At 47.4% G+C, this 25,294-nt stretch overlaps 1 protein-coding gene across 2 annotated transcripts in view; it reads right to left on the reverse strand.

Annotated features, from left to right (window-relative positions):
- Nucleotides 1-1,625: 1,625 nt before the first annotated feature.
- The window catches only part of AUTS2 (activator of transcription and developmental regulator AUTS2), a 1,178,049-nt gene continuing 1,154,380 nt past the window's right edge, over nt 1,626-25,294 (reverse strand). For both annotated transcript variants that reach the window (XM_080682460.1, XM_080682459.1), the window contains exons 10-19: nt 25,243-25,287; nt 22,346-22,441; nt 19,683-19,754; nt 18,489-18,518; nt 16,785-16,856; nt 13,223-13,364; nt 9,397-9,474; nt 8,420-8,503; nt 6,974-7,196; nt 1,626-4,455 (exon numbers count right to left, since the gene is read on the reverse strand). In XM_080682460.1, coding sequence (XP_080538586.1) covers nt 3,207-4,455; nt 6,974-7,196; nt 8,420-8,503; nt 9,397-9,474; nt 13,223-13,364; nt 16,785-16,856; nt 18,489-18,518; nt 19,683-19,754; nt 22,346-22,441; nt 25,243-25,287 — 2,091 coding nt within the window. In that variant the 3' untranslated portion in view covers nt 1,626-3,206. The remainder of the gene's footprint in view (nt 4,456-6,973; nt 7,197-8,419; nt 8,504-9,396; nt 9,475-13,222; nt 13,365-16,784; nt 16,857-18,488; nt 18,519-19,682; nt 19,755-22,345; nt 22,442-25,242; nt 25,288-25,294) is intronic.

Raw genomic sequence — 25,294 nt, forward strand, 5'->3', positions numbered from 1 at the left:
CTCTCATCCACCTTGATTGAGGCAGAAAAAGGATAAACAGCAAATGCTGTTGCGAATATCCTTCCAAAATGGTAATTATTGCATCATTATGTCGCTATTTTACTTGTCATGTACCATTAGAAGGTAACAAGATCATTGTCAGTCAAAGGCTGTGCAGATAATTAGAGCATCTATAGGTTAGCAGGGAATCAAATTGGTGCTGGTGCCCATCAATGCCGAGGAGCTTAACATAATTAGAGGGGAAATATGCAAAGGATGAGGCGAATCAAGCCCCCGGGATTAAATACCGTGACTGATTTTGAGAGCCAACTCTTCCATGTCTTGACATTGCAGATGGCGGCATGAAAGGAGGTGTACAACACAAGGCAGTGAGGCCTGCCAGAGACAGCGAACCAACAGTCACGGTGAGTGTCGGAAGGTCCGAGAATTGTCTGATTTGGGAAAACAGTGTTTATCAGGTTTTCCGATCCACTAGTTTTTCTTCAAGTTATTTTCTCTGGTCTGAGAGTCTGGTACTAACACATAAAAGGGAAACCAAGTGAAGTAGGTGTTATCCAAGCAGTCCCTGCTCTACCGGCCATCAACTTTCCAAGCTGGCAAGGCGGTTGCCTCACCCAGATCCTTCCCCACGTCCCACTCACCCCTGTGGAGCTGCAGGTGCCCAGGGCACGCTCCCATCACGAGTCGCGGCTCCTGGATCCCACGCCCTTTCACTTCTAACACCCACTCAGCAGCCACCCATGTCCCACTAACCTGGACTGCTTTACTTGTTGTTCTCCTGATACAAACATGCACTGAGTCTGTACATCCAAACAGAAGCCTCATCAGGCTGACACAGTAAAATTTAATAATTTCTCCATCTTAAAAAAAACATAAAACCAATTTGAGGATGAGGCAGAAGTCTGCAAACTGATGAGGGATTTGCCATGTCACTCAACAAGACACAGAAAAAAGTTGACAAGGTAAAAAATATCTACAAGGTCTCAATCAACACCAGAGTCCCCAGGGTGAAATGCAAAGGGACAGGCACACAAAGACTGTGGCCAGAGGCCCGATATCCGGTTTGTCACCAATGCAGAGAAAGCAAACGCTGAGCAGGCCTACTTGCTAACCTGGCCTACACAGGCTCACCTACAATCCAGAAGTACCTTCCCCAATGCAGTCTTTTGCTTAGAATATAAAAAAATAGAAGGTTCTACAATTGACTGGAGCCCGAACGTCTACAGAAACTAGTGGGTGGATGCCTAGGTGGGGCAGCCAGTGTGCGGGGCAGCCTCCGCGCTCACTCGGCTGGGCCCAGGGAGGGTCAGAGCCAGGGCTTGCGAGCAGGGCTCCTCCCCGAGGCCGGACGGCCAGCTCACACAGACAAGCAGCTGAAAGCTTCGTTCACATTTTTTAATAACATGGCACAGTTTACATTACACAAGAAGGCTCCGCCGCTGAGAACATGCTGAAGTCAGTCGCTTCACTTTTCTGTTCACATAGGGTCTAGAAAGGACTTTATTACATACAGGAGAAACAGCAAAAGGTCCGTATAGAACAATCTCTTTACAATACTGAAGCTACCACTACAGTTCCAGTGTACATATTCCTTGGATTCTTTTTCCTTTTTAGTTGTTGTCTTAAAAAAAAAAAAAAAGCCCAAAAAAAAACCACTGCACAACATCTGGATTTCACAAAATTCTGAAGCTCACAACTAAACCTTCAGTTTACTACTAAAATAGATCTCTCTGCTTATTAGAAACAATGGTCTGTAGTTAACTTCTTTTTCTCCAAAAACAGGATAACAACGTCAGATAGCACTTTAATATACTAGAAGACCAATGGAACTAATTTTATTTCGTACATATATTTTACAGTCCAGTAGACAAGATATATTGTATTTCTCTGCTAGTAAAGTCATATTCTCTCCAAATATGTAGACAAGAGGCTTAATGTATTATAAAATATTATGAAGAGACATTAAGATTGATGCAAACTTAAAAACACGCGCACACACAAGACTTTGTCTCAGCCACCTTCCACCCTCGGTAACGCTCTGTGGCTCCGCAGGGCCGCTCCCAGACTTTATCACCGACTAGAATACAGGGAGTCACATTAGGAAATGTGCCCCTTTGATCTGTTGGTTATTGAATAGTGAAAACATATCCATCATCTGAGAAAACTCTAAGCTTTCTTTCAGGATCTGTTTGGGTGTGACTGAATCTCATTACAAAACGAGGAAGTGTGTACGGGTAGGAAATAGGACACGCTAAAAAACGCATGGTTCCCACATGAGGTATGTGTGAAATCACATGACTGATGGTGACGAGATGCTGGCAACCTGTTTGTGTCCCCTGATTTTGGCATCTGACCACTCCTGGCCTCCCCGCACTGGCTGCTCAGGGCCTCTGACCTCTCTGGGGCCACACTCTGCCCCAGCAGCCCACAAGCAGGAACTTTAGAGCCAAAATTTCGGCCTGGGGTCCAATTTGCAAAAGAGGATGTTTCTCCATTTGAAAAAATAAGCAAGGAAAACAGAGTCCTATCACATAAGCGCTTGTTCAGGGAAAATATGACCTTAAGTATGTTGTAAATGGATCTGAAAAGGCTCCTTTGAGTTGGGCGGGCTTTTGTGAAAAGCCTGAACATTCATTGCATAGTTGAAGGGTTTAGCTGTCTCTAACAATACAGGGGAACACAGCCTTGCAGACCGTGTTCACTGAGATTAAGTTTGCAAAGAGCACATTTTAAGAAGTATTAATGTATTATGTTACTTAATCTTTACCTATTTACATTTGTACAAAGTAAAGCTTTCATCTTACCCTTTTGCATATATGAACCCTTAGCTCATGAAGCAATCTATTTTTACACAACTATGTACAAGGCCTTCCCTTCTCATCTGAAAGAGCTTGCACGGTGGATCGTGCGGACTGCTGTCTGTTTTCTCCCCAATGAACACATCAGTGTGTATTGTCATCTTCACTGTTTTGGTTCAAATCAAAAAGTTTTATACGAGAAACCAAAAGGGTTGGACACATGAGAACATATGACTTGGCTAAAATATCTGAAAAATTTCAACATATAATATACAAAAACATTTCAAAATCTGCACTGAGTCTATACATTGTTTACAGGGAGAGCTGGGGCTCCGGGCGCCCACTGGCTCACTCCGCTCCGAGTCTGGTGCTGTTGGTGAGCCTCCTCTCCCGTGGCCTGTTCTCTCCTTATCGCGCTTCGATATCCTTCAGAGTGTGGGAAGGCGGCCTCTCCCTCATCTCTGCTGACAGAGGAGTAGTCCTTCTGGGGGAGACTGGGCGGCCCCCCAGCGTGGAGATGAGTGGGGGCGGCGCGCTCAGCGCGGCGGTGGGAGGGGTCTTGTTGAGGAGTCCATTCTGGTGCCCCGCTGTGGGGCTGATTCGGGGGTAGTGCATGCTGGGGAGCCCCGGCGTGAGGAGGCTGGGGTGCGGCAGGTGTCCGTCCAGCGAGGCGGGGTGCACGGGGTGCAGCCGCGAGTGCTCGTAGTCCTCCCGGAGCATGTGCAGGCGCTCCCGCTCGTCCAGGTGCGCGCCCCGCTCGTGTTCCCGCCGCGGGTCCACGGACAGCGGGTGGTGGTGGTGGTGGTGATGGTGGTTGTAATCGTGGGGCTCCCTGTCTCTGAAGGAGCGGTCAGCTTCGTACAGCCGGGGGGTCGAGAGACGGTGGAGGGGGTCGTTCCTCAGCAGAAAGTCTCTGCCCAGCGGGTCTCTCCGGTGAATGTCAAGTTCTCGGTAGGGATCCCTCAGAGGGTCCCGAATGGGGTCCCAATGGAAAGAAGGGTACGGAAACCGCTCTCCGCCCGGGATGGGGCTGATGCCCATGAAGGGCGTCATCATGCGAGTCCTGTCCAGGCTGCCGATGCTGTTCATGGGGTGAATGCCCGTCACCCCCACCGCCATGGGCATGGAGGCCAGGGGCCCCGGGTGCACGCTGGACGAGGAGTGGGGAGGCGGCGGCTCCGAGGACCGGTGGGTCTGCGCGGCCTCCGCGGGGAGGTCGTGGTCTTCCTTGCGCTCCTCCTTCACCTTGACCTCTGAGCTCTTCTTGGGGTTCTCGTAGGCCGGCTCGCTCTTGCGCTGCTCAGCCTCGCGGCTCGAGGTGCTGTTGGGCCTGGCGCCCTCCACGGCAGGGGTCCGCGCGTAGGGCGACGGCACCCGGGCCAGCTGCTTGGCCTCTTCGCCCATGGCTCGCCCCTCATGGCCGTGGCCGTCCTTCTCGGGCAGGTGGCCCTCCTTCGCCTTGTGCTCCTCCGCGGTCAGGTCCTTGCGGGACTCGGAGTGGTCCCTCTCCCTCTCTTTGGATTTGTCTTTCTCACGAGCCTCAGTGTTCAAATGACCCCTGATCTGTTCAGTGGAGCCGCGGGTGTGTCCCAGGGTGCTCACCGGGAGGACAGGTGCTGGTGAAGGGTGGCTGGAGTGTCTCTTCTCCACACTTTCCCTGCGGGAGGAGAGGGAGACAGGAAGCAAGTGAAATGGGCTTGTCGGCTGGCCGGGGCTGCCAATGACATGGTGTGAGAAGGGTGGCTTGGGGCTGGTTCCCACGGTCACCATGGCGAAGCCAGCCACCTGATCTTACCTCATTGTAGAGGAAGCTCAATGGGGGTGAAGTGCTAGGGGTGAGGGCGAGTGGGGAGTCTCCAGGGAAAGTCATTCTCTGTATGTAAGTGTCAGGGGCCTCAAGACCACAGAGGAAGAGCTTTCAGAAAGCCAGGTGGCCTGTGGATGAGTGACGGGCCACATTGCCCACTGGGCTGGACTCTCAGGACCAGCCGGGGTTGAGAACCAAGTTTTCAGAGCCTGAAGGCAAATAGGACCTTTCGTCACTTAGTCACACAGAGCCAGTGGGAGGAACAGTTCAACGTGACAACTATGGGCATTTCCGACTCCTGACAGCTGGTTTCAGAGTGAAAAACGTAGACACAGAGCAGTCTTCAAGATGTGGTATGTGAGGGGGTTGGAAGGAAACTACGATTTCAGGACCGTGGGGCTGTGGTAAAGGACGTTTGCATTAGGAAAAACAAGAAAGCCAACATCTGATGAGATGATGGAGAACGCCAGTAGGACAAGCAGGTCCATAGACACAAAACCTCCTGGGAATACAGGACAATTTTAAAAGCATCTATGAATGCAAATGTAAAAGAACCCTAGAGGCCTGTCTTGGGTGGGGACTTGAGAATACTGGGCAGAGGATGCAAAGCAACAGAACGACAATGAGGTAAAACTTGAAGAGGGAAGACTGAGAGTCTGGCAAGACTTAGGGGCCGCCCCAGACAGACACGGGGAGCATGAGGGGACAAGCAGGATGCCACGCTGGCTCAGCCTGGCAAGGCTCAGAAGGTGAGTGGCTGCAGTGGGAATTAAGTTTTTCCTTACAAATTTTGTTTCTAGTGCACGTGCAAAGGCTAAGAAGAGCATCTTTGAAAGGTAAGATTGAAGGAGAGTGTGTTTTATTAGGTTTCCTGACTTTAATCCAAGACAGCGGTTGCCAACCTTTCGGACCTCACCGACCACCGGTTGGCAACTGCTGATCCAAGAGCCCATTTGACTCCATCAAGGAAAATGTTTGCTGCCACACCTGTTCTCTCTCCGGACAGCCTGTCTATGGAGACCTGCTGGTCTGGGCACATCCACTCCAGGGGTGCCTCACCATGGCCGTTTACAGCTCAGCGCTGCCTGTTACAAAGGTCCTCCCATTGGCCAAGAGGTTTTATCCTACTGCCTTGAAGGAAAATTTATAAGAAAGAACTCAGTTATTAGCATGATGGGCTATGATGAATATCTACTAGTCTGTCACATTTAGAGCTGGCAAAGTTGAACTGTTTTACATTTACTTATTTTTTTTAAAATATATTTTATTGATTTTTTACAGAGAGGAAGGGAGAGGGATAGAGTTAGAAACATCGATGAGAGAGAAACATCGATCAGCTGCCTCCTTCACACTTCCTACTGGGTATATGCCAGCAACCAAGGTACATGCCCTTGAATGGAATTGAACCTGGGACCCTTGAGTCCGCAGGCCGATGCTCTAGCCACTGAGCCAAACCGGTTAGGGCAAAGTTGAATTGTTTTAAATCACTAGGATACACACACATATACAACATACAGTTAGAGAAAAGTGAAAGATTTGGACAATATTTGAGTCTTAAGTACCAAAAGGAAACTGTTATTAGATATTTTCTGTCAAGCGTATCTTGTGTATTCCTTGCTTATTTAGTTGGTTCAAAATGGAAATAGCCTGAAGGGGAAAAAAAGGGACACACTGTCAAGAATGCTTATGACATTCTTCAGAGAAAAAAATAGCGTTTTCCTCTTTACGGCCAATTATTTTTTAGGCCTGGGTTACCAAGTACAGAGATACAAATGGTTAGTAAAAATTATCCACCGGCAAAACAAACCCAAACCAATAAAACTGCTTGTTGATGTTCCTCTAAATATAGGTTAGCAAACTTTTATTAGTCATCTGTGAGAGCTAAGGAGTTGAGTTTGAACAAAATTTCAGAAAAATATGATGAGGCAATGCAAACATGACTTTCTCAAAGAAAAAAACAAAAAGAGAGAGAGAGGAAAAAAAGAGAGACCTATGCATGGTTTAATGGACTGCACAAAAGGGAAAGCAAACATGGTGTGGATGCATGCTGTGTGTGTCTGTCCAGAGCGCCACCTTGCTCTTGTGTAGAGGGAGAGCTATGTTTGGACACGTTAGTGCTCACAGGCACGGGGAGGGTCTGCATGTGTAACTGCTCTGAGTGGGGACTCCCGCTCTGCTAGGGTTCTATTCTGCCACAATGCACCATGGGGTGGGGGTGGGGGGGCGCTCTGGGGTGCCACGGCCCGGCTGTGTGAAGAGCTGAGGTTACGGGGCAGCTGAAGCACAAGGCTGGGCAGGGAGGTGGGTGGCTGGTACTTGGCACAGAGCGGGCTACCCCAGCGGGATCGAGAGCGGTTTCTTTCCGTACCTTTCTTTGTCATCTTTACTAACAGATGAGTCTCGTTTATCTACATCTCTATCTCTGTCATGAGCTGCAGCGGACGCGCCACGCTCCAGCTCCCCTGGCTTCAGCCAGGGCGGAGGGGTCGGGAACGACGGAGGCGTTCGGTGCAGCCGGTTCCAGGGCTCGTGAGGGTTGCTAAAGTTCTGCACACTGGGGCCATCCTTGTGGCCGAACATTGAGTTGGGTGCTGAAATGGTGAAGTGGAGAACAAAAAGGTTTAAGAGAAATTATATAATCTGCTGTAATGAAGGTACTTACCAAAAAACTTTTAACAGCATTCAGAGTTAAAATGAATACATATTATTGGGAGCTGGAAAAGGAAAGGAGATTAACAAATTCATTAGAGGAACTTGTCCTATGCTGGAGAGGCAGCTCACAGCTTTTCTTTCTTTCTTAAACCAAAGGCAAAGTGGGGTGAGGGGGCGGACGAAAAAGGGCAGGGACCACGCAGATGTCAAGATGACCTAGTTCAGTGGTTGGCAAACTCAGTCAACAGAGCGGCAAACTGCGGCTCGCGAGCCGCATGTGGCTCGCAAGCCGCCGTTTGCCGAACACTGACCTAGTTAAACATCCATGCATGCACAAGTCCCAGCATGCAGAGGGTACAGTGCGATAGGGTGACTTAACGAAGAACACTCAATTCAGCGTAGAATTCAGGGTCATCCACTATCGACTGCAGCCCTGCTAATGTGACTGCTCCTCTTCCCACAACTTTAGCAAAGGGGTGTTACAGAGATAAGAGAGCTAAACACACACAGGTCTCCAAGCTGGACGGGATGGTGATGGCTGCTTGCACTGCATTCTATGTCTCTGTACTCGGAGACCATGACGTATGGATGTCGTGAAACAAAGCAGGTGAGTGCATGCTATCCAGTGGCTACATGATGTCTAGCAGATGCTGTGACTCTCTTCCTGTGTGAGACAGACTTTCTAGCCGTAGAAAACTAGCCGATCCTCCCAGATTATGGAGCAAGAAATGTTCCCAGGTCTTCACTCCCCTGAGCCTGCTGTTGTTTTCCTGCTATTCTTCATCGAGCTTTTTCAAGCCCACCAATGCCAAAGGCAAGATGAAGTTTGTTTTCCCCTCTAGTGGCTGAAGTCTGGGGTAGCAGAGATGGAATGTGGATGAAACTATGAATTTAAGCAAACTTTTTGGAGTTCAATTAACTACATCATCTTTCCTAACCATCCGTGACATATATTAACAGTGGGTTATCCTTAAAAAGTTGGTTTTGATGTAAATGCACACGTATGCCTAACTCCATTGTCTACACCTGATTTCGCAATGATAAAACCTCAATTTACTTCCCAAGGGCTTAGTTTCTTTTTATCTAGAAAGGTCTTGAGCTGTAGACAGATTTGAGGAGATAAACAGTCCCAGACAGATTTTAAGAAGTTAGAGGTACTCACTAACTGAAGGGTTTCCAAGTCCCCCGAAGGCATTGCCACCAACTGCTGCCAGGCCGGTGAACGTAGACGGCCGGTTGAAAGGCTCTGCAGACGAGAGTGGGGAGAAGGACAGGCTGCGTGAGCACGTCGGAACTTCTGGGAGCCGTGCCTCTGCACTCAGACCTGCTCTGTCCCTCTTCTACCAGGTCATGCAAAGGTTCCTATCGCACCCGACGTAGGCAGTTAGCACAGTATTCACACAACAGCGTGCATTCTGCCCATTTCTCTTGTGGGGGCAGTGGGAGGGCGTGCGGGGAACGTTACTCAAGCCACATGTTCTAAGATGCCTCCTGCTGCCTCCCCCTCCCCCGGCCCGGGGGCCTGCGCTATAGGTTCTAATGGAACAGAGGTGAGATGACATCTTAAAATAAATCGAGGATGAAATCCTGAAGGCTGACATATGACAACCCTGTTGTCAGGCATACCACAGCCTGCCTCTGCTTGCACACTTGCAGAAAATATCAAATCCAGGCCACGAACACGGCGTGCACCTTTGCTAGGAAGAGACACATGACTACGGCGTGAAATGTGAGGTGATGAAGACATAATGGGTAGTGACTCATCAAAGCCTCATCTGGTCTTTCCTTCCAGCGCCAGGAGGTGCCCGTCTGTAGACAAGGGTGAGTTCACCACCTCCTCCAAGGGCAGCAGGGGCTGCTGTAAATGTGACTCCCCGAGGGACCCTGGCTGGCTTCCACTCCCCACACATCAGCCTCCAGCCAGAGCACGGGGCTGCTCCCTGAAGAGTGTGCCGTCAGAAGTGCTGAACTCTGGAGGCGCACGGCACCTTCTCAGACTTGCACAAGTCACCGTCCCCTCCCTGAGGAGTAAGCAAGGCGGCCAGGATCAGGGCCAACTTGCCAGGAAGTGCGGCAGAGCCACAGTAAAGAGGTTTTCTGAAACACACCCATCACTTCCCGTCACTGTCGGCAACTCACCTAGGTGAGCAGCAGGGTTGAGGAAGTTGCTGTGATGAGGAGGTGGCCCAAAAGGGGTCCCCGTGGGGTGTGCAGCACCTGTGGAGTCAAACACAGTGGATCAGATCCGCCAGGAAGCCAGCTTCTGCAATACAGCTGGCTCCTAGTGGCCTGCCGACCCCAAGAGGGAACATGTGAAGGAAGGACAGGCTAGGGCCACCCAGGCAACACCAGGAAGAAGAAAGACACTGACGGACAACATTAGAATCATCAAAAAACACTGCTGGGGACGGGGGTTCTATAACCAAAAAGTCAGAGGAAATGCCGGGTTAAAAAATGCCAGGAAAGGCTCTTCACTGAAGGAAGGAGAGCCACACTATGTCCACGGCTCACCGCCTCTCCAAGAGGGGACTCTGACCATGACGGGAGCCCGTCTTTCACTCTGAGAAACGCTGGTGTGGAGACTACACGTCCTAACGTCTGGCTCAGGAGCGGCCACATGAAGCTGCATGTCTGGGCCCCCAGACTCTCTTTTCCTGAGAATGTCCCAGGGGGCTCAGCCCCGCATTGGACGACAGTGTATGCCCGGCCCTAAGAAACGGCTGCGCTCCTCTAGGTCCTGGGAGACAGGTCCTCCGCTGTCACTCTGTCTGCAGTGCCAGGTCAGCCAGTTTACTCACATGTTCTGGACGCTAATAATCTGTGCGTGGTGGTGTTTTTTGTTAATACTCACCTGAGGACATTTTTCCATGGATTTTTAGAGAGAGTGGGAGAGGGAGAGACACAGAAACATCGACGTGAGAGAGATACATTGATGGGTTGCCTCCTGCTCCCACCCTGACCAGGGCTAGGGGTTGAGCCTGCAACCGAGGTACATGTCCTTGACTAGAATCGAACCTGGGACCCTTCCATCCACAGGTTGGCACTCTTTCCACTGAGCCAAACCGGCCAGGGTGGACACTAATAATCTTATAACTGGCTCTCCTCGTCTGCCCACCAGGGAACTTAGGCCTAACTTTGTGGTTTTTCCTTTATCCCTATTTCCTCCTCTACTTTATAATTTGCCTTACACAATATGTACTTAAGATGCCTTAAATCCTTTTCTTGAAGGGAGCTGGGGAAGGAAAGAGAATCAGAGAGAGAGAATGCGCACATGTGAATGAGGGAAGGACAGTATCCCGGGAGCTCGGGGCCCACACTGGCTGATGGCTGTACAGGGGGAGCTGAGGAGGCAGGCTTGGCTCTGGCCAGGGTCATCTGAAGAGGCCCCTTTCGTTTATTCCAGGCACTAGTGCCCAACGGTAGGACAAAAGTGGCTGAATTAAGAAGTGTGCGCAAATTTTACATACCGATTGAAAGTTTCACCAAATATCCATTTGGGGCAGAATCCAATATTGCTGGCACCACAAAAGATTACCTCCCAGAAGGGAAGTATAAACAGGGCCTAATGAATTCACTAGCAACTATTCTAGAATCCCTTGCACTTGGACTAAACTCCCATGAACAAGTATAAGTTGCTGCAGAAACACAGATTAAAATGGAGGGTCGTCCTGTCCCAAAACACTATTGACTCGGTTTATGTTCCAGATCGTTGTTCCCCATCCTGCAAGGGCCCGTGGTCTGGGGTGTGGGGGAGCCCCCCAGCACAGAGGCCCACGTCCGGTGTCCCAGAATTAGAAGGCACCCGAGCAGTTCTCTGCTCAGCCCTAGATGGTGACTTGCTCTCCATCCAGAAAGTGCAGAAATGATACCCCGTCTCCACAGAGCGGGTGCAGCCCAGCACACTCGCTAGTTATTAGAGGTACAGCTAAGTAAACACCTGGCTGAACGCTGTGTGTGCAAGCTCGTTAATGCTTCTGGGAAGACAGGAGCTTCGCCGGGCCCGGGCCCCAGGGTACCTTGCAGTCCCCAAGTTATTGAAGCAAAATAAGCCCATTCATCTGCTTGGCCCAGACGGAAGCCAGGGAGAAATCTATTCTCTCCCAAAATTGCTCTTAACGTGGCCCTGTCTCAGAGCCTAGATGCCATGGTAACAAGGCCTTCAAATACGTCCCTAGATAGAACTGACAGAGGAAAACCTGAGAACTTCGCAAATTCCATCTGCCCTCCAGGGTGATTCACTGGTTTGGCAACAAAGCCCATTAAAATGATTTCTCCCAATGTGGGTGTTTCATCTTGAATGGAAGAGCTTTAGGTCCACCAAAAGCAAGTCCCGGATAAAAGTCTGGGGAGGCGGCAGGCAGGGTGGATGTGCAACTTGTTCCCTGAGGATGAGAAGCAGGGAGCCCCTCGGAGACTTATGTCCAGAAGAACACTTCTACCCAGCACGGCGGGTATTGGACTATGGAGCTGGTCACTACAGGGAGCCTCGTGGCGTTGCTTACTATCTTATCAAGTGGGCACCCGGACCAGGTGCCTGCACTGAGGACAGCTTTAGAAAAGACTGAGTAAGGAACCTTTGCGACAGAGGCTGTGCTCGTCCACCCAATCCTCCCACCAGCCACGGCCTTTCGTTTGCATGGACCTGGCACACAAGCGGGTGGCCACCGGAGCAGTGACCCTCAGCAGCCCCTGGCCGTGCGCACTCTCAGACGTTAACGAGCACATCTCCTGGGTGTTTCATACCCTGTCCCCTACATTTCCTGCATTATTACAACCAACCAGCAACCAACTGCTCCACCCTCCCTATCACAGGCCCTACTGCCAGCCACTAGCGTAACTACAGGGACCCTTGAACAATGTGGGAGTTAGGGGCGCCAACCCCCTGCGCAGTAGAAAACCTGCATATAACTTTTGACTCCCCTGAAACTTAACTAATAGCCTACTGTTGACCAGATGCCTTACTCCAGTGGTTCTCAACCTTTCTAATGCCGTGACCCTTTAATACGGTTCCTCATGTTGTGGTGACCCCCAACCATAAAATTATTTTTGTTGCTACTTCATAACTGTAATTTTGCTACAGTTAATGAATCATAATGTAAATATCTGTGTTTTCCGATGGTCTTAGGCGACCCACAGGTTGAGAACCGCTGCTGTAGAGTCTAAGACCATCGGAAAACACAGATATTTACATTATGATTCATTAACTGTAGCAAAATTACAGTTATGAAGTAGCAACAAAAATAATTTTATGGTTGGGGGTCACCACAACATGAGGAACCGTATTAAAGGGTCACGGCATTAGAAAGGTTGAGAACCACTGCCTTACTCATAAAAATTCGACTAACACATATTTTCTATGTTGTATTATATGCCATATTCTTACAATAAAGTAAGTTAGAGAAAAGAAAATATTAAGGAAATCATAAGGAAGAGAAATACATTTGCAGTGCTGTGTGTATATTCAGTGAAAAAACCCCACACATATGTGGACCCACATGATTCAAACTGTGCTGTTCAAGGCTCAGCTCTATTTCTTTATCTTCAGACCCTCAAACACAGCATGACTGAGCATCGTGGTGCAAAGCGACTGAGCTCTGTGGGCACCAAGTGAGGGCAACCGCATCATTATGAAAGTGCTGGGCCGATTCCTTCCCATTTGCCCTTGCAAACGTTCTGATCTTTCTTCAGTAGCATTTGATGTGCTTGTGAGTTATACTGGCTTAATATAGAAGCAAATAACGAGCCAAAGCAACGTGAGTGTCTGAAGGGAAAGATGATGTTTGTTTCCTTCTTTAAGGAAAAAGGATTATCAACGAAGGAGGCCCATTTCCCTCGCTGCGCTGTGAGTGGCCTCACGGCTGGCACGGACTGTTTTGCAGGGAGTGACTGAGCGGTGGCCCAGAGTGCAAACACACAGCTACCCGAGAACAACTTGTCTCGGTGCCCCGGGCCCCTCGGAACTCACCTGCAGCAGAGAACAAGGTCGAAGGCCGTGCCAGGTCGTGGGGGTGGTGGATGGCTCCGAAGAGACTGGGGCCTGGAGGACGGCTCAGGAACTCAGGTTTCAGTCCGAAGTCCAGTTTATGTGGGTCTGACTGCATTTGTTTCTAAAGCAGCAAAGCGGGGAGGTAACAGATGACGTCCCCAGAGGAGCAGCAGGGAAGAAAGACATTAATGAGGGGCTGAGACCGAGAGACTCAGTGCACTTGGGCTCCGAGCCCATCAGGTTTGAGTTTACGAATGCCGTGAGGACCCAGCAACCCGCACACTGTTTAACCCTCGATGCCAGAACAGCAGCGCAGCCAAGAGAGGGCAGCAGGGCCGGCTACTGGGCAGCACCTGTCTCTCAAATCAGAAGCTCAAGTGGCAATAAAATCATATCTTTATTTACTCAAACCACCACCCTCCGAAGTAGCTTATGATTCCAAGTAAAGACCCATTTTAGCAAGTTTTTAAATGAGCATTTTAAAGCTCATTTTATTAGGAATTCTGCATGAATATTCTTCCGTGTAAATTAATTGTTTAATGACTCTTTACCATACTCTAATAGATCACAGTACATTAGGAACTGAAAGTTATGAAGAAATATTTGCATGCCTACAAGCTAATTTTCAAATCATCACTGTTACACACTTAAACACAAACAAACCACGCAAATAAAGTAGGAATATTAATTTAATAGGGGTCTTTTCTTTGCTTATCAACCCCAATTACTTGAGATCAGTCCAGACCAGAAAACCACCAGGAAGCTCTCATTGTGAAGTCCTTGCCATCAACGGCAATCACTCTACTTTCTCTTATTTATACATCTGCCCTCAAGCTCACCTGTCAGCTCGCCTTCCCCTAGGGCTGCAGGGATTGGCGCCCAATCTGCTTCCTGAGTCCTTAACCCACCATCTTTTTTTAATGGGCAAATATCAATTTTATTTTTATACCATAGCAATATATATTTCAAGATGAAACTTGAAATTATCATTGAAAATTATTTAAAATAGCAATATTATTTTTTCAATTATGGTTACATTCAATATTATTTTGTATTAGTTTCAGTGTACAGGATGGTGGTTAGACAATCACATACTTTACAAGGTGTCCCCTGATATTTCCAGTACCCACTTGGCACCATCTATAGTTATCAGATACTATTGACTGTATTTCCTACCAGGCAGCACTCAAACATGATCATTTCGAAGCTGCCCCTCCTTCTCGACTCTCAATAGCCCTCTCTGAATCAGCTCGCACCCCCTTGGACAAGCACCAATCCCTTCCCCACGCCCCCGGGCCGGGGGTCCGAAGCTCTGGAGCCTCCCTGCACTTGTCACCTCCACCCTGCTCTCCAGTTCCCCGTCCTTCACAGCCCTTAGCTGCCTCTGATGCCATGCTTCCCATCTCTCAGACGCATCTGACACTCTCAGCCCAGTGGGTTCCACTCCTCCACAAACTCCCTCATGTTCTGCTATAAATAAACCCTGTCCCGCTGTACAAGTCAACACGTGTGAGAATCAGAGACACGTCGCTGTTCCTCACTGCTGCAGGTCACCTGCCAGCCCACGCATCCATCACACCTATTTAGGATGAAGCCTACCTGAGCGGGGAGCTGGAAGCCAGCCCCCTGGAAGCAGGCAGCACGCTCACCATTTTTTAGGCGCGCCCTGATCCTCGCCACTGAACTCTAAGCAACAGAAACTGGGGCAGGGGAGTGCCCTCGGAGCCGGGCACAGTAGGGAGCCTGCAGGCGGTAGGCTCTCTCAATAAATATTTGGTGAGTGACTAAAAGAATGAGTAAGTGAACGTTAAAGAAAAAGGGGGGCAATGTAATTTCTGCTCAAATCTACAGGGAATACTGTTGTGGAAGTCCCGCTATAAAGTAATAGCCAAACCCCTAGACGAAGCTTCTAATTCACTATAAATCTATAAAAATCTTTTGAATGGCTCCTTTAATTTGGTTGCCAAATTATTTAGTGCTAATATTGCATGGTACACAGCACAGTTCCATTAACCACAAGGCAGGTCCATGAAGCAAAATGGCGCTTGGGGATTACAGAGCATTTGCTGGAGAGGGAAGACGAACAGCCAGCTCGTGTAGAAGAGACCTTCCTAATTGAATTGGGATAATGAAGGTTTTCGTCCCCGGGGGCACTTTCATGGGAAGGAAGTTGCTAAAAGGGCACACACAGCATCCTTCATCTCTTACAGGAGGACATGTCTTCACCTACCGTCCACCAACCACATCACCCAGAACAGAAAGCAAGTTGAGCTAAGTTTCAACATCTAGTTAGCTCTTCAAGGTGCCCCCCGTTACAAACGCAGCCAAACCACAAGGCTTCTCATTAAACCTCCCCAACAATGAAGGAAAAGCAAGCAGAGCTCACTGATAGGATGTTATGAGAAAGAGCAGGTATTTGCCACCAAAGCAAATATCTGAGTGGCTTGCAAACTTTCAAAGGTTGGTTTTTAAAAAGTCACGTAACCATTAAACAAAAAACATGAAAAAAACCATTTCTGTGGTCACTTGCTCGCCCTCCATGTTATTGCCTTCTTTTCTTATTCTCATGGCTCCCAAATGCTGTTGGGACTAAAAGCTTATTATTGAAAACCTGGGTTCACTGAAGCTTGTTGGAGTGACTGGGGGAATTTCCCTGCCACACACACTTTCCCAGGCGTAGTTACACAGAATGTAAAATCTAAGTCATCACTCTGCTCCCTACCCCAAACAGTGATGTCATAGCTGGTCACCTGCAGAAGTCTGACCGCTTCCCTACTTTGTCCTAAAGGCTGGTAAAGCATGCTATGTGTTCACCTGTGTGATGGGAACAGGTGAAAAGGAAATGTCACCCGTGGACAGGGGAAGACTGGCCAGACAGTGGTTCTGACAAGTACTGGTTGGGTTCTAACCGCTGGCACCGGTCATCAGGACTAGGGCAGACCAAATACTGCCTCTACAGGAGTCATTCTGAATCTGTGCCTGGCTAATGCCAGTTCCGAAGTGTCATGTAGGGCTTAAATTCCTCGGTCACTTCCCCAAAGCTCTAAAATGAAGAGGACACACCCTTCTTACAGGGAAGAAATCTTTTGTACAGGTCTTCCCGCCGGCTCCACTCCCCCTGGGACTCTCTCAGGGTCTGCGATAATAAACCTGTCCCATTGGAGGCACCTGGTCTACGGATTTTCCCTACAATGATTAATTATTTTGGGATCTCATCTATATTTAAACTCTTTAGATTGATGACAAAAATCTTTTTTTTAAAGGAAAAAATCATCAGGGAGTTGTCAGTTTGCCTCTGTTTTGTCCTTTTGCTGGTGGTTTCCCTAATGAATAGTAAGATTCCAAGCCGCGTTTTAACAGAGACTGGATCCTGCCTGCCAGGGGTCTTCAGAATCTGTTTCACACGCTCCCATGTGGGGAGATCACATGTGGTGGGGAGATCGCACGCGGTGGGGAGATCGCACGCGGTGGGGAGATCGCACGCGGTGGGGAGATCACTCCCAAGCCCAGGGCCCCTACCGGGCTGAGGAAGTGGACTGACCTTGACTTTCTGTTGGTGGTGGTAGATCTGCCAGGCGATGTGCACGTGCATCGCACACCACTTCCCTGGTTTCTGCAAAGAGAAGCAGCGACGTGGTCAGGAGACCTTTCAGAGAAAAATGCCTTCATTTCCCCAAAGCTTTCAGCAGATTTGGGCTACGGAGGCTTTTGCACGAGACAACAATGCTTTTTACCCCAGTGCCTCTGCCCGTGGCTCCCCAGTGCCCAGGCCAAGGGCCCCCGTCAGCACCCTCCCCTCCCACGGGGCCCGAGCTGGCGGGCTCCTCAGAACACTGCGCTTGGTGAGGACCTCCCATCACCCAGGACAGGACGGCAAATGCCTGGGGCCCACTCTGTGCCTCTGCTTCCTTTCTGTCCGGTGCCAGCTGGCAGACCTGGGAGAGGGGGCGCCCTGCTTAACAAACGTGGCTGTACTAATGCAAATCGGCCGTTCCGAGACCTCATTAGTGAGTGCCTGGGAATCAGTTAAAAACAAGAGAGGGTCCAGGCCCCGGGTAACCTCCGCCAGCACCGGCTCTCCTGAACCCCTAAAGCAAGACAAAGGAGGTCCCCACAGTTTACTGAAGCCCAGTTCTTATGGGTGCTTCGCTGAGAGGCACTGTCCATTCGTGCTGTGGGCACTGCCCTTCTAAGTCAAACAAGGAGAGAAAGATGAGCACTCAGTTCTTCCTACTCTCTAGGCCTCTTCACGGTCACTTCCCGTCCTGCTCGATGAGTGGGGGAGTGGCTGTGGTGTGCTGTCTTCCCACCTGGAGGCAGGGAACATCTCTCCCCACCATTTGTATTCTTGCTACGTAATCTACCCAGGAGCTCCAAAGGTGTGCTCACTAACTATGGGATGGGCGAGGATAAACAATGCCCATCCCCACGCTGGCAAAGGACAGCCACTTCCAGTGTCGACAGGAAGGAGTGGGTTCTAAAACATACTTAGATCCAAGTCTGGGTCAGTGTTCTTCTTTTATAATGAAATTATGGGTCATCACCTAAGTGATGGCACAACCCTTTTCTCCCCTTTTTGAGGAATTGAATCATCTGATTTTACACACCAGAAACAGATTAAGTATGGCAGGGAATCTTCTAGCTATCCATCTTCCAGCCAACCATTTATCTTCCCTCCCACCCCAACCAACCAAGTCCGTCAGCATTCATCCGGGGTCATCTGCTGGCCATGCTCCAGACCTCTATAAAGACATTAGCATGCCAAGGCTCATGGTCACCCTTCTCTGCACCGGAGAAGTAGGCTGAATGGCTGTGACACGTCGACACAACTTGCTACAGAACGAGGCAGCCCCAGCCAAGACAAACAGCCCCAGACATTCTAGGTGCAAGAGGGACAGCAGGACTCAGGGAAATCCTACTTCCAGCCTGTAGCTCAATTCTTCCCCTCAAGTTCCCACTAGCCAGCCTTTCACCAGAACTGCTAACAAGAGCATCGGACTCCGGTGGATTTTATCTGTTAGCTTCACATCAATAGCCTGGCTTCCTCCAACACTAAAGCAAAACTGTTCGGGCCATTTGCAATCATACCACCTGAGAATCCCAACCCAACCCAACCAACAGAAAGGTCACTGCAATGCTTCATTCCTGAGCTCCTGGGGCTTGTTTCCTCAAAGTGGATTTGTGTTCTTAACCCGAGGGGAGTCACACAGAGGCTGCGAAAACAGTTCCAGAAGAAGCTCCTTACCCTTAACATAGGTCTGAAAGGATCTGTCAACTGTGAAGAGAAAATGACAACTTGGTTACATGCCTGTCACTCAAACAATTGCTCTAATTAACAAATTTGTAGTGCTTCATTAGGAGGGGAAATTAAAATGTTAGAATTTTACTTTTAAATGAAGCCCTTTTGGAGGATAATTAACCCATTTTCACACCATCAAGAGTGGCAACTGTCCCCTCCCCCACGTCACAAGCCCTGGTGGCTGACAAGCCCCCTGAACAAGTTCAATCAAGAGCGGTCTGCCCTCGGGCAACAGAATCTGCTCATATGACACATCTGAGGAGTTTCACTACCTCATGCAGCCCCTCCAAACCATGCGGCCTGGGTCGGAGGGGGAAGGGCCATCAGACCATGGACGCGCATGGCTGGATGGGAACGGGCATCTGGGGAGCGTGTCCTTCCAGACACAGAGCAGAACTAGGCTACCTCGACCAACGCCCTTAATTCGATGGCTGCACAGTACTAAGAGGTATTAGACATTGTAAAGAAGTTCACTAAACATCATAAACATACTTACATAGTTGAGTCATTTTAAACTTCTACCTAACTCTGGTCACCAATTTCTGACTGCCCTTACCCAGGGAAAAAGACAATATTGTAAAAGGTAGTCATTTTACACATGTACTACAAAGATGAGTGTAAACAACAATCAATGAACAAGTTATATATAACTTTAAATTCTTTTTTGAGAGTACATAGAGGCAGACACTGTGAATAAGTAACACAACCACAGCAAAATGGATATTTTATGTTAGTGCAGAGCCAGAACTTCCTGACCCCAGGGAAAAAAATGCTCAGTGCTTTCTATTCAAAACATTTTACAGTTATATCTTTTGTGTAAGAGAAATGCAAGGACATCCAGACGGAGAAGATGAGCTGAATGCTAGCTACACAAGCTAGAAGTGTGGGATCCCTGACCTCAGACTGTAAGCCATTCCTCTGTCCCCAAGTCGGCACGCCCTGTCCGGTGGCCACAGGTGAGCAGAAGAGACTTTATTTTCGAAGAGTAACTGGCATTTTCTTCCACAAACTAGAAGGAACAGCTCAAAGAGCAGCCCACTAGGATGAGCTAAAGAAGGAGCAAGCACTGGGCTGGCTGTCCCACTCAAACAACTCCCTTCCCACTCTGTTACCTGGGATCAAGCCCGACTTTGTACGTACCCTCGGGTCCTTTTGAAGTAGAGTGTGCGGGACTGTCCCAGGTCGAGCAGCAACATCGATAGGGTTGGATGTCTACAAATTAATCAGACCACAACTGAGGGAGCATATAATGTGTATCACGAAATTCTTTCACTCAAAATTACAGAAGTCAAACGCCGTTGTTTATGTTCAGTACTGTGTTGCAGTTTCAGGTGCACGGCGTGGTGGTTAGACAATCATACACTTCACAGAGTGTTCCCCCTGATATTTCCAGCATGCACCTGGCGCCATACGTAGTTATTACAATGTTACTGACTCGATTCCCTAAGCTGCACTTTACCTCCCCGGGACTGTTCTGGAACTGCCAATCTGTACTTCTCAATCCCTTCACCTTCCTTTTCACCCAGCCCCCAATTTTGCTTCATTCTGGAACACACGAGTTAATTTCCTTTTCCTCAGCGATCACACATGCGCCCATCAGGACCCACGCCCTATGTTCCCCAGGCGCCCTGGGCAGAGACTGCCTCTCTCCAGCAATGGCATCTGAAGCCAGAGGCCAGTTTGCTGCAATGAAGAGCACAGGACCAAAAAGAGGATCAAGACATGGAAGCGCTGCCCCGGAACCCGGCCACTCGCAGCCCAGTCATCGCTTTATCACCAAACAGACATTCCGAGGACTGCTTAAGTGAACATCATCCTAATTTGCTCTATCAGGTGCTTCTCATCAGAATAACTGGAAGTGTTGTACAGACATTAAGCTAACTCTCTAAATTTTAACTGGCAGACAATAACAAGGAATTATGCTCCGTAATTACTCATTAGCAGTGGTGAAAATGGGACAAGAGAACCTAATTTAGGGACCACACAGATCTACATTCAATGATTTCTAAAGTAATTCTGCTTCATCTTTCCTATTCCCACACCCTTCTTAGGTCTCATTAATAACACTAACCCTATGTGTAGGCTTTTGTCCTTTGAATTAACAATAGCAGCAAAAAGCCTACCTTTGGCACAAGCAGCCACTACTTCCTAGTGGGTAAAGGATTCAGAAAATTTTTCACCCGGTATTTTATTCAAGAAATCACAACCTCTAGGAATCCCTTCACACCAGGAAGTAACTTAGGGGGAGTGGGGGAGGGGGTGGGGGAGAGCTCAGGTTTAGGCACAAAGCTTGCCTACAAAGAGAAGAAAAAAAAAAGGAAGAAAGAAAAGCAATCAGCTGCTGTACAACCAACAATTAAGCTGGAGTTGTTAACAGCCTGATTTGCATACATATGAAGAACTCACTAATGAACTGCAATCTACATATTCAATCAGTAAGATGGCCTGGAAAGGCCTATTTCAACACCAGGAGAGACACTTCCTTGCCCAGATGTAGTTTTCGGTGTGATTGGATAATTGTGAGTGAGGGAAATAGTCTAATTTATTAAATGACCTACCAGTCTGTTTGGGGATGTGCGAGAGATTTGTGGAAACCTAGAGGGGACAGACCAGGGTCCGGGGAGTAGTCATGAGCAGATGGGGGAAGGAGTTTAAAAATCACCATTATTTTATCCCAAGATAGGAGATGTTTAACTCGGCCATCGTAAAAGCCTTGTGTATATATAACCTGGCTTATAAACTGTAACCCTGTGCAGATAAATGTGGTTTCTAAGGTGTAGCCATCCACCCTAATGCTTTTTAATTTCTTTTCCTATTTCTAGTATTAAGGTAGCATGCTTTTGGAAATGTAATATGTGCTCATCCTGGGAGACTCTGGCCCAAAATAGGTGTTTTGTCTAAGAAATGAGATGGAAAATAACAAGAAAACCACAGTCACACTAAGCCAAATTTCCTACTTTAAAATCTGAGAAGGGTTCCTAGGATGAGAAGTACATTGTGTTTTTGTGTTTTTTTTTTGGTATGAAAGTAAAGTAGGGGCTGTAGCAGATTTAAAGTCACAAAAGGGTCGAATTTCCGGGAATTACTCCTCAGTCTTGACCTTAGAGGTAACTGTGGCACAAGTTCAGTAGCATATTCCTGAGGAGGTAGGAAAGGATGTGGTTATTGTAAAGGGTGAAAGGTTAATTTCACTTTAGGATGTCAGTGATGATGGAGCCTTGGCCTTGGCAAGTGTCCGGTGCAGGTGAGGGGCTGTGCAGGGGAGGGGGTGAAAGTGAGGGCAGGGGGACTGAGGGGCGGAGGGGAAGAGCACGGGAAGGTGGTGCTGCTCTTCTGTCTGCAGACGAATGGGGCTGAGGGGAAACAAGGGAGGATAAAAATCCATAGTTAAAAAGATGTAATCTTAGTGTAGAGCCTTTTCCTTTCCTTTTGTTAAAATCGATAAAGGCTCAGCTTTGCATCTTTGCTAATAAAATATACCCCCAAGGACAACTTCATGCACATACATCTGACATTTGATAGAATTCTGACCAGAAGCTTATGTCCACAATTTTGGTGGGAAAATACACATATATTCCGATATTTTTAAAGAGCACAGGAAATCCTAGCTCAACTGAGATGACATGGGTAGTACAAATTGAAAATTGAATTTGGCTGCAGTTTAAAACTACCTGGACTAGGAAAAAATATCCCCACTCTAACCCCAGAAAAGTTACAGGCGAGAGATCGTAGAACCCACCGCGTGCTTGGCCTGAGGCTGCACTTACAAGCATGCATGTGCGTTTCCACTGAGAGGTGCTTACCTTCGGCTGAAATGCTCCTTGAAGTGAACCAAAAGGGCCAGTGGGTGGAATCATAGGGGGGATGCCCGACACCGCAGGAGGGTAGGAATGGAAGAGCTGTGGCCAAAGATGGAGAGGGGAAAAGCTGTTAGCAGGAGGCAAATGATGCGCTCCAAGTCCCTTCCCACAGAAAGACAGCAACATTAGCAAGCCAAGCAATCTCAGTTTGATGCTATTAGTCAAGAAGCCACAATGAAATGATCACACAGATGTGCCACGAATGCTTAACTCAAAAACTTAAAAGTAGTTCAGAATCAATCAGTCAACAAATGATGTCCCAGATGAGGACATCATTAGAAAGGGAGCTTTTCTAATTATTAATTGTTAAATCGATACAAGTCCTAAACGGTTGGAGGTTTTAATGCATATAAAAAACAGGAGGGGGTGCTGAGCCAAATAAGATGCCCAGAAAATTACAAGTTAATTAGAAAAAGAAAAAGAGAAGAAGAAGAAAAAAAAAAAAGGAAGAAAAAACAAGTCTTTATGAATTCCAGGATTTTATACCATTAAAACTCAATTAGTTCTTTTAGATTTTTAATAGTTTGAGGAAATGAGAGAATATTCACAATCCTTGCTTCATTAGGTTGTTCTAGAAGTGGCAGCTCCAGAGGACAATGTAATTGTCTCATCTGAAATGATGACAAATATTTGTGGGAAGATCAAATAAAAGGACTCAATATAGACCTTCAGTGGAGCCACCCACTCTTCCACAAGATGGACAAGTTCACTGGAGGCTCCCAGTCAGTGAAGGGAAAGAATGATTCTGAATTAAGTATATAAATTTTCTTGAATTAATAGTTTATAGACAGCACAGTGGAGGAAAGAAATACACGGCAATAGTGAAGACAATGCAAACACATCTTTTCCTCTAAAAACTCTGAGATTCTACTGCTCTGGTTCCTACTTTGATCCAACCACCATGCAGATATTTAAGTAACATCCCACCTATTTTGTTGTGTGTGCGTGTGCGTGTGCGTGTGTGTGTGTGAATATATATAAACAGTAATAATTCAAGCTTTCCTAATAACGCACTTACGTTAGCTATTTCTAGGTAACGCCTGAAATCCACATTTTAGAATCCTGTTTTCAGAGCACGTTCTTGTTCTTTATTTCATTTTCTCCATTCAATGATGCAGCAAAGTTTTCCAGACTAATTGATATTGAACTACATACACTTAAACAGTGATTGCAAGCCAAGTGCCCTCATTTAAAACTACTTTTAAGTCTAAAATTGTGTTTTAGATACTTGAGTGCATTGCATCTTAATTCCCCTTATAATGTCCGAATCCCCAAAGCAGGGGAGACTAAGCATTTCACATATTACCCACGATAACTAGTAAAATGAAATAACTCCCACAGTACACTGCATGAAGCAGAGTAATTAAATACATGCCACACTAAAACACACCCAACTTTCTTTACTCTGCCTCCAGGTGGGTGTTTTTACTTTAATGTTGTCAATAAAAAATGGTGTTTTCACCATTTTCCTTTCGCCTGATTCCATTACTGATGCTCTTAGAATATAGCTACCTATCCACCCTTGACTAAAAATCTTAAGTATGTAAGCAACAAAATGTAAACTTTCCAAAAATCTAGGTCCCCAGGCTCACTCTCCATCTTCAATCTAGAACTCTCTGAGGAATATCCATCCAGAAAGGCAAGCCACCTGTTGATGCCCTAAACTTTCTCTAAGATGACTTTGTTAGCTGGGCCTTAATTCAAATCAGCAAGATATAGACAAAGGGCAGAGATCTGATGATTGTTAAGATGGGGTCCCATGAGCTCAAACATACTTTCCACATCCCTTTCTGAAGAGGCCTTCCTCATGTTATTTCTGAATGTCTTAAGACTGGTTCTTCATTGTTTTCCACTATTTTCTAGTCTTGACTTCTCAGATACACCCAGGACTAATACAGTGTCTAATTATCTGGTTTTAAGCATGAATGAATCCACAGCCTTGGCTGACCTATTAAGTTGCACTTCTATTCAAATTATAACACTATTCAAAAATCAAAGCAAGAACAGTTGAGGATGGTAAATCAACATGGCTACAAGCAATTATTAATCCTCCTTCCTCCTGGTTTCATTTGAAAAATACAAATAAGCCACTGAGCAAAGAAACTTGCACAATTTCAGGTAAAAATGATGCAGTATTCACTCCACAATCAAAATATCATGGTAAGATCTTTGTATAAAGAGAAGGCCTTGTCTTATAAGTAACTGAACATAAAACTGAGGCTGGTACCAATGTAAGGTACGGACCAGACTCTTAAAATTGTGTGAAACAAGTATACTTTTTAATAAAGAAGAATGAGCTTAAAGAGAAAACAATCATCCATTTCATTTTTAAGGCCTTTCATTGACATATCTTTGTTTTCAGTTGTAACAAGCGTGGGAGGACAAGAGCAGCAGGTGCTCTGCCTGTAGTCGAAACTCCTGCCTGGTGAAGAGCCAGCCCTGAGTCAAAAAGATAAGAGACTTTCTATTCAGAGGGAATAACTCCAGTCGAATTCCAGGAATTCTGTGGTTGATGACCTTTCAACTGCTGACCGGAACCCTGAAAGTACGAGTCAACTGCACACCCCTTCGCTCTGCAGGACCGATGCCTGGCTTCCAGGGAAGTCCAACTTGGCTTCCAAGTCTTAGGTTTACTTATGATCTTTTGATTCCAAAGATGATACTGCATCTTTACCCAAAAGCAAATGTCACAAAAGCAAGCATCCAAAAGTGACGAGGAGCAATGGGAATTCTTGCGAAGATGATTAAGGAGAGCTGCTAGTCATTCATTGGTCTGAGGCGAGAGCACGAAAAATGGAAAAGCAGTTACATTGAACGCATAGCATGGTAATAAGACTCACACTGTGCCGGTAGAATGGGTCAACTTTTGTAGGGTATTTGTCAAACTGTAAA

The sequence above is a fragment of the Plecotus auritus genome (genome assembly GCF_963455305.1).
Source record: "Plecotus auritus genome assembly, chromosome: 7".
NCBI classification, from domain to species: domain Eukaryota; kingdom Metazoa; phylum Chordata; class Mammalia; order Chiroptera; family Vespertilionidae; genus Plecotus; species Plecotus auritus.